The 16,058-nt window shown below is 41.7% G+C and overlaps 1 protein-coding gene across 2 annotated transcripts in view; it reads right to left on the bottom strand.

Annotated features, from left to right (window-relative positions):
• Window positions 1-1,124: 1,124 nt before the first annotated feature.
• The window catches only part of slc12a4 (solute carrier family 12 member 4), a 207,711-nt gene continuing 192,777 nt past the window's right edge, over window positions 1,125-16,058 (bottom strand). For both annotated transcript variants that reach the window (XM_068049479.1, XM_068049480.1), the window contains exons 23-24: window positions 15,011-15,144; window positions 1,125-2,246 (exon numbers count right to left, since the gene is read on the bottom strand). In XM_068049479.1, the coding sequence (XP_067905580.1) occupies window positions 2,155-2,246; window positions 15,011-15,144 (226 nt within the window). In that variant the 3' untranslated portion in view covers window positions 1,125-2,154. The remainder of the gene's footprint in view (window positions 2,247-15,010; window positions 15,145-16,058) is intronic.

Raw genomic sequence — 16,058 nt, 5'->3', positions numbered from 1 at the left:
TCGTTAGGTTCTTCACTGTAATCTTTGCACTAAGACTACTTTATCTGGCATAGAAATTTTATTGGATTATTCTTTGCTGCTGATATGGTAAGCAGTAGTCACTTATTTAAAAAGTGCAGAGAATCTACCCTTAGTTAACTACATAAAAACATTTTTATTTAGAAGAGAGCTACACTATGGAAATACTATTTTCATAAATATTCAATTTTAATCTCTTTGTAATCTTCATTTACAAATCTACTCCGAGTCCCATAGATCTCTATCTGGTACAGGTTTTGTGAAGTAAACATGCTTTATATACATCTAGCAGCTTGGAGGGGTGGGGGTGGGGGTGGGGGAGAAATGGCGGTGGCAGAGGAGAGAATTCTGGTCCCTATCTTTTCTAGGAAATGAAGATTTCCCTCTACGTGGTCTTGGAAACAGATGTTGACCAGAGTTTTCCCAACTCTCCTGTGCAGTGTCTCACCTAAAACTTGATTTTTTATTTTGGAGGAGAGGGTGGGGAAGATGGACCACTCATGGTCTTTATCTGCAAAACAATGAAAAATGTTGCTTCTTTAAAAGAATACTCATTGAATATCACTACAGTTGCATTTGTTTTTCGCTGTTCCCTGCAGCTCGTCATAATAAAAATCCCTTCAACACTGGCCAGGCAGCTCCAACTGCTGGTGAAATGTCAGATGGAAAAGAATAGTTACCACTTTCAATCATTAAAAATGGAAAATCAGGGTACTGAGGCACTCGAAATTTTAAAATCTTACTTAGAAAAAATAAATGTATATCTGCCACGGTAACGCCACGGTAACACCACGGCTGCCAAGCACTACGAACATAGGGCCATCTTTTCTGAATTGTGTTGCAAACACTACTGCAGTGTTAGTTATCCTTCACAATGGGACTTGGGTTGCAACGGTGTAAATGACCATGCTCTGTTGATGCAATGAAACAATACAATAGGACACAAGACTGAAAAAAGTGTTCATTTTTCTGAATTAGGCTGCACTTATCCAAGATTATAAACTTACCATGCGGCTTGTGGATTTGATCATCACCAGATCCCAGAACTCCAACAAATGCCCTATAACTAATTGGCTATCAAGGAACAGCTTTGATATGGAAACAAAGTTTGGTTTGAGAAACTTTATACAGTGCTTTATTGAGAAAAATAACATTTTGGTTGACTTCTAATATGGCAAACAAACACACATTATAGTAAAGGAAAAGCTCCAAACTACTAGAATAATTTAACAGCTGACAATAGTTTTGCAAAAATTTTCAACCAAACACATAGCAGCTCCTTTTCTTGTGCAATTACAAGCTGTCACTGGGACACTAATTCCGTACACAGCATAAGGCTGCAGTACATTTATTTAAAAATGTGGTCCACCAGCTGATGGTCCTAATTATTTTCAGTACATACAAGAGAAGCCATACAGTGCTTTTTATTCTAGACAACATGGAAAAATATAAATATTAAAATAAATAGTTTTTTTTTGCCAATTACACAATCACAAGCCTTGGAAGATACAGCGAGACAGTTTGGATCCCACTATTTCATAATTAGTGTCATCTGTGAAAAACACTGTTAAAAGCTATCCATTAACAAACAGCTAAACTTGTCAAAATATCTTAAAATCCATATTCTGCAATATAGGGGATGTAGTGTTGGAGACACGACTGCAACTTGCGACTGCCAGCTGCGTCCTTGTGTATAATATTAGGCTGCACTACAGTCAAGCTGCAACAGCAGCTTGTTTCAATAAATGTATTCCTAACTGACCAAAAAAAAGCAGTGCTAAGCTCAATACTGACTCTCCAGGCATCGATTCCAAGCCCAAAGTCTAAGATTATTCCTGACAGAGTAAAGAATAATGTACTTTTTACACAATCTTTATTCTGTCTTCACATTTGTAACAACCTGTCACTGAACATTGTTTGGTCATACTGCAACACTCGTGCTGGACTTTTGAAGTTAATTGCATTTATTAGGAACAGCACTTAATGCCTCAAGAGACAATGGGCTTGGAAGATGAGCCATAGGAATCTTTGTCTGAAAGGTTGACCAACAAAAGGAGTGTTTATTAAAACACAAGTTTTTGGAATATCTTCTGCTGTCAGGTTTCCACCACATATGTCTTCAGAAAGTAGTCATGTTTAAGAGTAAATAGTGATGACTTCACAACCACCACCTCGCACCAGCAGTACCCTCTCCAGACCTTCTGTAAGTACCTCCAGAAATTCCATATCTACAAACAATGGGTCAAGGATACTTGAAAACAGTTCATTTGAAAACAATCAATACCACCTTTTAGGGGCTGTGCTTTAAGGTGCACATAATTGGGCATTTTTATATTTATAGACAACTACATCTAAGTTGGGAAGGAATGACAAAACAGTTCCAACACAGGAGTCATTCTTCCTGTGGTGTCTGCTGCTCTGCAAGAGTAACTCAGCTAATCCATGCTAATGCCTCTTCCCTGCAACCCTAAACTTTTTTTTCCTCTTCAGATAATTATTCAATTCCGTTTTGAAAACCATGATAGTGCGATGGAGGCAGATACAGTCAGGCAGTGCATTCCAGATCCCAACAAGTCACAGCATAAAAAATAAAAACCTCATGTCGCCTTTGGTTCTTTTATCATTCACCTTAAAATTGGTGCCCTCTGGTTCTCGACTCTTCCGCCAATTGGAACAGTTTCTCCCTATCTATTCTGTCCAGACCCCTCATGACTTTGATCATTTTTATCAAATCTCCTCTCAACCTTCCCTTCTCTAAGGAGAACAGCCCCTGCTTCGCCAATCTACCCACATAACTGAAGTGCCTCATTTCTGCAACTATTCTCATAAATCTTTTCTGCATCCTCTCTAACGCCTTCACATCCTTCTTAAATTGTGGTGAGAACCGAACACAATACTCCAGTTGAGGTTGAACCTGTGTTTTATAAAGGTTCACCATGACTTTCTCGCTTTTGTATTCTATGCCTCTATTTATAAAGCCCAGGATTCCTTAAGCCTTATAAACTGCTTTCTCAATCTGCCCTGCTACTTTTAACAATCTGTGCACATATACTCCCAGGTCCCTCAGGCCCTGCACCCACTTTAGAATTGTATCCTTTATTGTATACTGCCTCTGTTACAATCATCTACATCATGTCTTGTACTGATATTTTAGAGATTGCTTTTAGTTTTTGGGAATTGTGTGCAGCTGTAAGAATTTCAAAAGGTTGTCGGCCACCTAAAATTTAAAGTACAAAGATCTCTTCATGAGTGCTTACAGAGACAGAGTTAGAGAGGTGAAAGCAGCAGCTGGGCTTGCTTAGTTGGGAGTTGAAGCAGAGAGAATCCATTTGATCAGGTGTTTTTTTAAAATCTCTGTCACCAAGCACAGTCAGTTGGCTTTTGGAAAGTAGTTGGCTTTGGAAGCTAGACACAGAGTTGAAAGAAACTCTGGAAATTCTCAACAGGTCTGGCAGCATCTGTGGAGAGAGAAACAGAGTTAACGTTTCAGGTCAGTGACCTTTCATCAGAACTGGCAAAGGTTAGAAATGTAATAGGTTTTAAACAAAAAAAGCAGGGGTGGGGCAAAAGGTAACAAAGGGAAGGTGTTGGATAGGACAGAGGGTCGCAGAATAACTGGCAAGAAGGTAATGGAGCAAAGGCAAAGGGTATGTTAATGGTGTGGTGAAAGACAAAGCGTTAGCGCAGAGAGGGTGTTAAATGACAGAATAATGAACAGCCCTGGCAAAAAGCACAAACATGAAAAATGTGGGCAGGCACATGGTGAAAAAAATCAATGAAACAAACAAAGAAAAAAAAAACTAAAAATAAAAAAGGGGGACAAGTTATGCTCTGAAATTATTGAACACATTGTTCAGTCTGGTAGGCTGCAGCGTGCCTAATCCATAAATGAGATGCTGTTCCTCGAGCTTGCGTTGATGTTCACTGGAACACTGCAGCAAGCCCAGGACAGAGATGTGAGCATGAGAGCAGGGGGATATGTTGAAATGGCAAGCCACAGGAAACTCGGGGTCATGTTTTTTACACTGTGCAAAGGTGTTCCGCAAAGTGGTCATCCAATCAGCGTTTGGTCTCCCCAGTGGACAGGCTACCAGACTAAATATTGAGTTCAATAATTTCAGAGCATGACTGGCCCCCTTTTTTATTTTAGTTAGTTTCACCATTCATTTTTTTACCTTGTGCCTGCCCACTTTTTTTTTGTGTTTGTGCGTTTTGCCAGGGCTGTTCATTATTCTGTCATTTAACACCCTCTCTGCACTAACGCTTTGTCTTTCACCACACCATTAGAATACCTTTTGCCTTTGCTCCATTACTTTCTGGTCAGTTATTCTCTGTGACCCTCTGTCCTATCAACGTCTTCCCTTTTGTTATCTCTTGCCCGAACCCGCTTTATTTCCTTAAAACCTATTACATTTCTAACCTTTGCGGGTTCTGAAGAAACATCACTGACCTGAAACATCAACTCTGCTTCTCTCTCCACAGATGCTACCAGACATGCTGTGTATTCCCAGCACTTTCTGTTTTTATTTCAGATTTCCAACATCCACAGTACTTTGCTTTTATTTTATGGCTTTGGAAGCTGCTGGACTTAAGAGCAAAGGGGGCATCAGCAACCGGGTTTTTTTTTTTTGTTTTGAGTAAGGTCCATGCTAAAGCTGGAAATCTAGTTTTGTGAGGTGTTGGAAGAGAGCTGGAGGATTGCCTAGTGGGAGAATCCTAAGGAGATCTCTTACCTCAGAAGAAAGCAGAAAAATTAAGGAAAATCAAAGTGAATTCCTCAGAGATGTAATATATTTTGATTGGTGACAGGAGAAGTGAACAAACTGCCAAGATCCTATAAAGCATAGAGGAACTCTTGGGGTGGAAGTAAAAGTCAAATGGGGGTGTTCTGTTGATATTTAGAGTGTGAAGCGCGTGTTAGGAACCTTCGTGTTTTAGGAGTAGGAGTAGGCCATTTGGCCCATTGAGCCTGTTCTATCAATCGATAAGATCTTGCCTGATCTGGTTGTGGGCTCAACTCCACTTTCCTGCCTGCACCCCCTCTTCCCCCATAACCTCTGACTCTCTTGCCTATCAAAAATGTAATTTAGCCTCGAATAAATTCAATGACTCAACCTCCACTGCTTTCTAGGGAAGAGAATTTCACAGACTAATGACCCTCAGTGAAAAAAATTTCTCCTATTTCTATCTTAAATGGGAGATCTCTTATTTTTAAACTGTGTCCCCTAGTTCGAGTCTCTCCCACAAGAGGAAACATCCTCCCGGTATCCACTCTATCAAATCTCCTCAGGATCTTATATGTTTTAATAAGATCACTGCTCATTCTTCGAAATTCCAACAGGTTCAACTTTTCTTCATAAGACATGCCGTTCATCCCCAGAATGAGTTGAATGAACCTTCTCTGAACTGCTTTGCTTAGATTTTAAGTTTAAAGTATGTATCATTTCAAATTGGAATGTTACGTTAGTGTTCTGCATTGTTTAACTCCCATACAGTAAAGGTTTTTGTTTAAAATGTGAAGTCTTGTGGCATAATTTTCTGGAAGGGCTCCTGGCAGCATTTCAAATCCACAGACTGATTTGCTAAAGGTTAAGCAAACAAGATTTCACGGTGACTTTTACTGTATTTATTGAGAAGCAGAAAAGCTTTGTCAATTGCTAGGACTTTTCTGGGACGGGAAGATTTATCAGAGTGTTTTGCAACAATCGATGAAGTTTTGGTTGATTGCATAATCAGAAGAATTGAAGTTAGAGTTTAAAAACGGGGGCTAAAAAGCTGAAATAGTGGAGACTTTAGCACAGCATTTGGAAATTTGAACAGAAAAAGGCTGATCTGATAAAACACACATTGAGTTGGCTAGGAATACAATTTAGGAAGTATGTGAAGGCTTTAAAGAGGGTACAGAAGAGATTTACTGGAATGGTTCAGTAGATGAGGGATTACAGTTATGAGGATAGACTGGAAAAGCAGGAGTGCTCTCCTTAGAACAGAGAAGGCCAAGAGAAGATTTGATCGAGGTGTTTAAGATCATGAAGGGTTTAAATAAAGTAAACAAAGGGGAACAATTTAAAATGGCTGATGGCACAGATTTAAGATGATTGGCAAAAAAAAAAACGGCGACATTTGGCAAATTGGATCCAAAATTGGCTTAGTGGCAGGAGGCAGAGGGTGATCGTCAAGGGTTGTTTTTGCGAGTGAAAGCCTGTGACCAGTGGTGTACCACATGGATCGGTGCTGGGACCTTGCTGTTTGTAATGTACATTAACGATTTAGATGCGAATATAGGAGGTATGATCAGTAAGTTCGTAGATGACACAAAAATTGGTGTTGTAAATAGTGAGGAGGAAAGCCTTACATTACAGGACGATATAAGAGGGCTGGTAAGATGGGTGGAGCAGTGGCAAATGGAATTTAATCCTGAAAAGTGCGAGTTGATGCACTTTGGGAGGACTAACCAGGCAAGGGAATATACAATTGATGGTAGGATCCTGGGAAGTTCAGAAGGACTTTGGTGTACTTGTCCATAGATCACTGAAGGCAGCAGCACAGGTAGATAAGGTGGTTAGGAAGGCATATGGGATAATTGCCTTTATTAGCCGAGGCATAGAATATAAGAGCAGGGAGGTTACAATGGAGCTATATAAAACGCTAGTTAGGACACAACTGGAGCAGTGTGTACCGTTCTGGTCACTGCACTATAGGAAGGATGTGATTGCACTGGAGAGGGTGCAGAGGAGATTCACCAGTATGTTGCCTGGGCTGGAGCATTTCACCAATGAAGAGAGACTGGATAGGCTAGGGTTGTTTTCCTTAGAGCAGAGAAGGGTGAGAGGGGACCTGATTGAGTTATAGAAATTTATGAGGGGAAATGATAGGATAGATAGGAAGAAACATTTTCCCTTAGCAGAGGGATCAATAATCAGGGGACATAGATTTAAGGGAAGGGGCAGGAGGTTTAGAGGGGATTTGAGGAAAATCTTTTTCACCCAGAGAGTGGTTGGAATCTGGAACACACTACCTGAAGGGGTGGTAGAGGCAGGAATTCTCGCAACATTTAAGTAGTATTTAGATGAGCACCTGAAATGCCACAGCATACAAGGCGACAGGGCAAGTGCTGGAAAATGGGATTATAATAAATAGGTGCTTGATGGCTGGCAGAGACACGATGGGCCGAAGGGCCTGTTTCTGTGCTGTCTAACTCTATGACATGAGAAAAAAACATTTTTATGCAACAAGGGGTTAGGACTTGGAATACACTGCCTGATATGGTGGTGAAAGCAAAGTCAATAGTAGCTTTCAAAATGGAATTGGATAAGTACTTAGTCATACATTCGTACAGCATAGAAACAGGCCCTTCGGCCCACCGCGTCCATGCTGGCCATAATGCCTATCTATACTAATCCCACCTGCCTGCATTAATTCCATATCCCTCTATGCCTTGCTCATTCAAGTACCTGTCCAGATGCCTTTTAAATATTGCTACTGTTCCTGCCTCCACCACCTCCTCAGCCAGCTCATTCCAGATACCCGCTATTCTTTGTGTGAAAAATTTACCCCTTTGATCCCCTCTAAACCTCCTCCCTCTCACCTTAAATCTATGCCCTCTAGTTTTACTCACCCCTACCATGGGAAACAGACTCTGGCTATCTCCCCTATTTATGCCTCTCAGTTTTATATACCTCTATCATGTCCCTTCTAAGCATCCTTCGCTCCAGGGAAATCAGACCCAGCCTATCCAATCCCTCTTTATAACTCAAGCCCTCCAAACTAGGCAACACCCTTGTGAATCTTTTCTGCACCCTCTCTAGCTTAATCACATCTTTTCAGTAGTGCGGCGACCAGAACTGCACACAGTACTCCAAATGCGGCCTAACCAACGTTATATACAACTGTAACATGATGTCCCAATCTCTTGCACTCAATACCTCGGCCGATGAAGGCAAGCATGCCATACGCCTTCACCACCGCCCTATCTACCTGTGTTGCCACTTTCAGGGAACTATGTACTTGCACCCCAAGGTCTCTCTGCTCAACAACACTCCCCAGGGCCCTGCCATTCACTGTATATGTCCTGCCCTGGTTTAACTTCCTAAAATGCATCACTTCACACTTGTCTGCGTTAAATTCCATTTGCCAATCCCTTGCCCACTTTCCCAGTTGATCTATATCCTGTTGTAACCTTAGACAACCTTCTTCACTGTCCACTATACCATCATTTTGGTGTTATCTGCAAACTTACTAATCATGGTCCCTACATTCACATCCAAGTCGTTAACATGACAAACAACAGAGGGTCCAGGACCAATCCCTGCGGCACACCACTGGTCACCGGCCTCCAATCTGAAAAACAACCCTCCACTATCACCCTCTGCCTCCTATCACCAAACCAGTTTTGCATCCAATTTGCTAGCTCACCCTGGATCCCATGTGTTCGAACCTTCTGGACCAGCCTACCATGCAGGACCTTGTCAAAGGTCTTGCTAAAGTCCATGTAGACAACATCCATCGCCCTGCCCTCGTCAATCCTCTTGGTCACCTCCTCGAAAAACTCAATCAAATTCGAGAGACATGATTTCCCACGCACAAAACCATGCTGACTATCCATAATCAGACCATGCCTTTCCAAATGCATATAAATCCTGTCTCTCAGAATCCCTTCCAATAACTTTCCCACCACTGATGTAAAGCTCACTGGCCTGTAGTTCCATGGCTTATCCCTGCTGCCCTTCTTAAATAAAGGCACATTAGCTATCCTCCAGTCTTCTGGTACCTCACCCGTGGCTAACGATGATACAAAAATCTCTGCCAGGGCCCCAGCAATCTCCTCCCTTGCTTCCCATAGCATCCTAGGGTACACCTGGTCAGGCCCTGGGGATTTATTCACCTTAATGCGCTTCAAAACCTCCAACACCTCCTCCTTTGTCATGTTGATATGCTCCAGGATATCATTGTCCCATCCCTTGAACTCACTAGCTTCCATGACCTTCTCCACCGTAAATACAGACGAGAAATATTCATTTAAGACCTTGCCCATTTCCCGTGGCTCCACACACAGATTGCCACACTGATCCTTAAGGGGACCTACTCTCTCCCTAGCTACCCTTTTACTCTTAATATACTTATAGAATCTTTTAAAGCAGTCTGAAGAGCGCATGGGTAAGGCTTCCACTGCTATGTCCAGACTGGCCAAGAGAGTGTGGGAAAATGGCGCACTGACACGGAACACAAAAGTCCGAGTGTATCAGGCCTGTGTCCTCAGTACCTTGCTCTATGGCAGCGAGGCCTGGACAACGTATGTCAGCCAAGAGCGACGTCTCAATTCATTCCATCTTCGCTGCCTCCGGAGAATACTTGGCATCAGGTGGCAGGACCGTATCTCCAACACAGAAGTCCTTGAAGCGGCTAACATCCCCAGCTTGTACACACTACTGAGTCAGCGGCGCTTGAGATGGCTTGGCCATGTGAGCCGCATGGAAGATGGCAGGATCCCCAAAGATACATTGTACAGCGAGGCCGCCACTGGTATCAGACCCACCGGCAGTCCATGTCTCCGCTAAAAAGACGTCTGCAAACGCGACATGAAATCCTGTGACATTGATCACAAGTCATGGGAGTCAGTTGCCAGCGTTCACCAGAGCTGGCGGGCAGCCATAAAGACAGGGCTAAATTGTGGCGAGTCGAAGAGACTTAGTAGTTGGCAGGAAAAAAGACAGAGGCGCAAGGGGAGAGCCAACTGTGCAAAAGCCCCGACAAACAAATTTCTCTGCAGCACCTGTGGAAGAGCCTGTCACTCTAGAATTGGCCTTTATAGCCACTCCAGGCGCTGCTTCACAAACTACTGACCACCTCCAGGTGCGTATCCATTGTCTCTCGAGATAAGGAGGCCCAAAAGAAAAAAGAAGAATCTTTTAGGATTCTCCTTTATCTTATCTGCCAGGGAAATGCAAGAGGGAAATACTTGAAGTAGAAAAAAATTGTAGGGATATGAGGAAAGAGTGAGGGAACAAGACTAACTAGATTGCTGGTCAAAAGAGTTGGATAAGACTTGATGAACCGAACGGCCTCCTTCTGTGCTGTGCTATTCTATGATTCTATGTCAATTTCCATTTGAGGGAGTGCAATTATAACACGACAAGTTTACACAGGTTGTTTCCATTATTTGTAATAATGTAAAAATTTATAATAGGAATATACAAACTGAATAGGGTAGAAAAGCAAAGGGATCTAGGGATACTGGTGAACAAATCATTAAAAGCAGCATTGCTAGCCAGCAAAGCAATTAAAAATGCTAACAAAATACGGTGTCAGTTATTTCTAAGGATATAGAATTCAAAAAGGTGTTAAACTGATGTCAGTCCCTGGACTGCCATGCACAGTTCTGATCTCCATCCATAAAAGGGACATAGAAGCACTGGAGAAAGTGCGAAGATGATTTACAAGGATGGTACCAGAACTAAGAGATTACAGCTACTGGGAAAGATTGAAAAGGTTGGGGCTTTTTTCTTTAGAAAAGACTTACAGGAGATCCAAGAAAGATATTTTAAATTAAGAATGAGATGAGCAGGGTAGATGTGGAGAGAAAGTTTCCATTTGTGGAAGTATCCAGATCTAGGGGACATAAAGATAATTACTGATCTATCCAATAGGGAAATAAAGGAGAAATTTCTTTGCTCAAAGAATGTGGAACTCATTACCACAGGAAGTGGTTGAGGCAAATAGCTTGGATGCTTTCAAAAGGAAACTAGACAAGTAGATAAGAGAAAAGGAAATCGAAAGATATGCTGAAATGGCAAGGTGAGGTAGATGGAATTGGAGGAGACATGTGGGGCATAAATACCAGCACAGAATAGTTGGGATGAATGGCCTGTTTCCATGCTGTACATTTATGTAATGTAGAAAAGGGATGCTCCAACAAAGGAGCAGTTGGGGGTGACAAAAAGCTTGGTCACAGAGCTAAGTCTAAGTAGGGAATTAAGGAGAGTTAAGTGGAGGGGTTTAGGGAAGAAATCCAGAGCACAGTGCGTAAATGGCTGAAGGCATGGCTCAGTTTGGATTCTGCCAGGACCACCTGGCTCCAGACCTCATTACAGGCTTGGTTCAAAAATGGATAAAAGGGCTGAATTCCAGGTGAGGTGAGGGGAGAGTGACTGCCCTTGCCATCAAGACAGCATTTGACTGAGTGTAGCATCAAGGATCTCGAGTAAAACTGAAGTCAATGGAAATCAGGGGGAAAACTCTCCACTGGTCGGAGTCATACCTAGCACAAAGGAAAATGGTTTTGGTCTTGCATCTCAGCCCCAGGACTTTGCTGCGAGTGTTCCTCAGGACGGTGTCCTAGGCCCAACCATTTTCATCTGCTTCATCAATGGCCTTCCCTCCATCATAAGATCAGAAGTGGGGATGTTCGCTACTTGCAGTGTTCAGTTCCATTCGCAACTCCACAGATTATGAAGCAGGCCGTTCCCGTATGCAGCCAGACCCAGGCAACATTCAGGCTTAGGCTGATAAGTGGCAAGTAACATTTATGCCACACAAGTGTCAGGCTATGAGCACCTCCAACAAGAGAGAGTCTAATCACTTCCCCTCAACATTCAATAGTACGACCATCACTGAATCCCTCACCATCAACATCCTGGGTTGGTGGGGGGGGGCGAAGTCATCATTGACCAGAAACTTAACTAGACCAGCTACATAAATACTGTGGCTACAAAAGCAGGTTGGAAGCTGGGTATTCTGTGGAGAATTACTCATCTCCTAACTCCCCAAAGTCTTTCCAGCTCAACAAGACAACTCAGTAGTGTGATGGAATATTCTCCACTGGCCTGGATAAGCGTTCCTCCCAAACCCTCAACCTTTAACACCTGGATTGACAAGGGTAACAGGCACATGGGAAAACCATCTCCAAGTTCCTCACCAAGTCACTCGCCATCCTGACTTGGAAATATATGGTCATTCTTTCAATATCACAGAGTCAAAATCCTGGAACACTAACAGCACTGTGGAAAGTACCTTCACCACATGAGACAGATCACCGCCACCAACCTTTCAAGGACAATTAGGGATGGGCAATAAATACTGATCTTGGCAGTGATGTCCACATCCCAAGAAACAGAAAATAAAACGCTGTGGAGAAGGGACAACAAACCAGAGTCAGCTGAATGAACAGTTCAGTGGGAATGGGGAATTGTAGGGTTGAAGGCAATCATACAAATTGGAGGACATGAATGGATTTAAATATAAGGATGAAAATTTTAAATTCAAGGTGCTAGGAGACCAACGCTAAAGTAGGTCAGAGAGCAAAGAGGTGATAGGTGAGTAGGACTTGGTGCAGGGTAGGTTACGGGAAGCAAAGGTTTGGATGAGCTTAATTTACATAGCGTGGAGGATGGGAGGCCAGAAAGGAGATCATTGAAACAGTAGAGTCTGGAGATTACATAGTAGAGCCTGGACCAGGGTTTCAGGTGCAGATGAGCTGAGGCAGGAGTAGAGGTGGGTGTAGGGTATCTTTGTATGGATAGGATATGGGCTTTGCTTAACTCAGCGTTGAATTGGATGTCGAGACTGCAGGCTAGCTCAGCCCAACATAATGGCCGAACTGAATTGGTGACAAGAGAACAGATCTTATGGCGGAAGCCAAAGATGATTGTGTTGGTCTTCCCAATGTTTAAGTGGAGCAAACTGGGTCTCATCGAAGACTGGATATTACACAACTGTCCAACAGCACACAGGCAGTGGACAGGTTGCCAGAGGTGATGGAGAGGTAGGGCTGGAGGTTGTTAGCATGCATGTGGATGTTGAATCTATCTCTGCAGATGATGTAAGCAAGAGGCAAGGAAGTGTAAGGGGCCCAGGACAGGTCCTCAGCGGACCCCATGGTAATGATTAGTGGCGGAGTGGGGGGAGGTGGTGGGAAGAGAGAGAGAAGCTATTGCTGTAAATGCTTTGGCCACAGTTGGGTGAAATCAAGCAAGGGCATTCCCAATGAACTGGACAGTGTAGGAAAGACGTCAGAGAAGAATGATGCGGTTGACTGCAGAGCGATTGGGGATAACGAGGGGGGATTATGCATCATGGTCACAGTCACTGATCATGTAATTTATGACTTTAGCTATGGACATTTTGGTGCTGTGGCAGGGATGGAAACCTGATTGGAGAGATTCAAACACAAGAGCTGCAAGAAAGATGGGGATTGAAAAGCAACAACATATATAAAAAAAAAATTGGAGGACTATAGGCAAAGAGCAGAGGAGTGGGACTAATTGGATAGCTCTTTCTAAGAGCCAGCATTGGCACAATGAGCCACATGGCACACATGAATGGACATTACATAGATATGGCTTAGATTAGAAAGCATGTTCTGGATGTAAACTGAGAACACTCCTTCTTACTCCATCACATAGATTACTGTAACAAACTGATCAAAAATTGTTACACCTGCACCTTGATGTTGCATTATATAATTAACCAATTGTTAGCCTTCAGGTGCAAAACTTCACTGGAATCAACAACTCCACCAAACAAAGCACACAATAAAGCAAGATCCAAAAGCCAACAGATGTTGTCCTTTATTTTGTGAGCCTTCCTTTGGGGGTTCGGGCACCAATCTCTGGTTGATTCTGCTTCCTTGACTGAACTTCAAAGTATGAATTTTACTGATTGAAAAAAACCAAGAGCAAACCTTTATGAAGATATTCTACTGGAAAAATTGGGGAATTTCAAAGTGAAAATAGTAAAACAACAAACAGACTCATGTGTCCAACAGGTAGAAGTTCTGAAACTGGAGAATACAACTTCAGAAAAGATTTTACTTGAGACTTTGAAAGACGTAGTGGACTAACTTTCCTTTGACAACTGGCATTTAGATTTGAGTAAGGCCAGATTAAAAGGATGAAAGTCTTTTGCAGAAAATACTAAATGAAATGAATGTTGGCAACCTAATTCAATGTGCAGCATGACCCCTGTACCAACACACAAACAGATTAGCCTAAACTGATATTTCAAAGTGACCCTGTACTGTTGCCAGGATGTTATTTGTAAACTGCAATGCGCAGTTTGTAGACTTGACTTACAGTGCAAGCTGTACATCCAATTGATCTTAGCACTGAAGGTGGCTAATTGCTGATGTAGGAAGAGAACAGCTAGCTGCAAGTCTTGCTTTTCTCAATGTTCAAGTGCTTCTTACAAAGTTCAAAATTTTCCCAGTTACGCTGGTGTAATTTTACATTGGATAGAGTTGCACTGCCACCAGTGTGAAGCCCAAGCTATGCATGAGTACCTATCTAATCTCACACTATTTGCTTTCAATACACTCCAGAGTTAGATAACGTCAAGATTCCCAAATTAAACTACAATTTGCATGCTTTGCATCCAAGATTACTTGAGATAAATTCATAAAGAATAGTATAAACTGCACAAAGGCCAAAATGATGGCTGGTGCGAGCAGTGAAAATTTCATACTCGTATCAGCAGATAATGTTCAACTGAAGTTGGTCTGAATACAGGTTTAGGAACAGAGTACAGACAGTTTCACTTTGGATTTAACCTATTAAGCTCGGGCTAAGAAAACTGTAAAAAGTGGACACGGAATACTAGGAATTGACACTGATATCACCAGCCCTGATGAGCTCAAACTTTACTCAAACTCAAAGGAATGTTTGATAACAAGTTTGGCACACTTTCCTTGGATGAGAAAACTATGTCCAGTCAATCTTCCATGCAAATATAAAATGTCAGGTGAACTGCCTATCATATGCTTCCACATACTGTGTTCAAAACTGTAGAATTAGCTTTATGAGAAGGAAAGGAAATGAGCAAATCAATCTGGAAAAACAGTCAACAAGAATTTTAAGAAAATCTTGGCAATTGTCCTGATGGTAGCTTTGATTATCAGAAAAATTGCTGCCATGCACTCATCTGGAATATCATCATGGTCCATCTATTGGCCAAGTATTCTTGCAAGACTATATACAGAAATAATTTTGATAAAGGATACAGTTTTCGTCTCCATCTTGGTTCTTTGGTGGCCCGGGCATGTTTAGCAAAACCAGTTTAGCATCATGGGACCTATTTACAATGACTTCATTCAGCTTCACTGCTGTGTGCATTCTTCTTACATTGGACTGGTCCCTGCAAAAGGTAAACAACATCCTGGTGGGTTTAGGCACAATACAAACTGCATTAAGATAAATTTAAAAACTATTTCAGATGAAGGCAACAATAGTTTTGCGGACTGCCGTAAAAGTTTTATTACTTACAGTGGTTTTAAAAGGCTTTATAAGTTCCTTCATGCTTCTATTTAGCAATGGAACAGTGTTGAATGATTACATTCAACTCATTACTCGGGTGGGGTTTATTTTGAATATAAGGAAAAGGCCAACATAAAAGAACAGTGGAACAGATTAGTATTTTTTCCATAATTCAGACGCCTTCAAGAGAAAATAAAGAAAAAGCACTAAGACTAAATTAAAGCAATATGTCTATAAGCTCACCAGTGAACCACCCTCCTCCTTTGTAAGAAGCAGTAAATGGAGTTGAACTGAGGTGACAATTGACCTTAACAAAAGGGCTACGAAAAGCAACTCAAATACTGAATAGTTTCTAAATAACAATGAAACAAAGTATAATTATGTCTATTCCCATCCAGAAGCATAACCAATAAAATTTAGTCTCATTCCAAAAACTTAAGTGGCAACAAGTTATGGCACATTATTATTTTCCCTGAACAGATGAGTTTTGCACTTATCAGTCCAAGTATTGTGCATTAGTTCAAGTATTGTGCACAGTTTTAGGCTCCCTATTATAGGAATCATATAAAAACAATGCAAAAGGCATGGTGTCAATTCACTAGAGATGTTACCAGAGATAAGAGGTTATTGTTAAAAAGACAGACATGAGAAACTAACACTTTTCATTAGAGCCCAGAAGGTTAAGGGATGACAATATTCAAGATTACAGGGGTTATGATAAAGGTAAATAATGATAGATTGTTCATCAGTGAGATGATAAAGAGAAGTCACAAATTTAGATCATCACAAAATAAA

Source organism: Heterodontus francisci, chromosome 17 (assembly GCF_036365525.1).
Source record: "Heterodontus francisci isolate sHetFra1 chromosome 17, sHetFra1.hap1, whole genome shotgun sequence".
Taxonomy (NCBI): Eukaryota; Metazoa; Chordata; class Chondrichthyes; order Heterodontiformes; family Heterodontidae; genus Heterodontus; species Heterodontus francisci.
The sequence above is the reverse complement of the archived record's forward strand: the minus strand, read 5'-3'. Positions and strand labels throughout refer to the sequence as shown.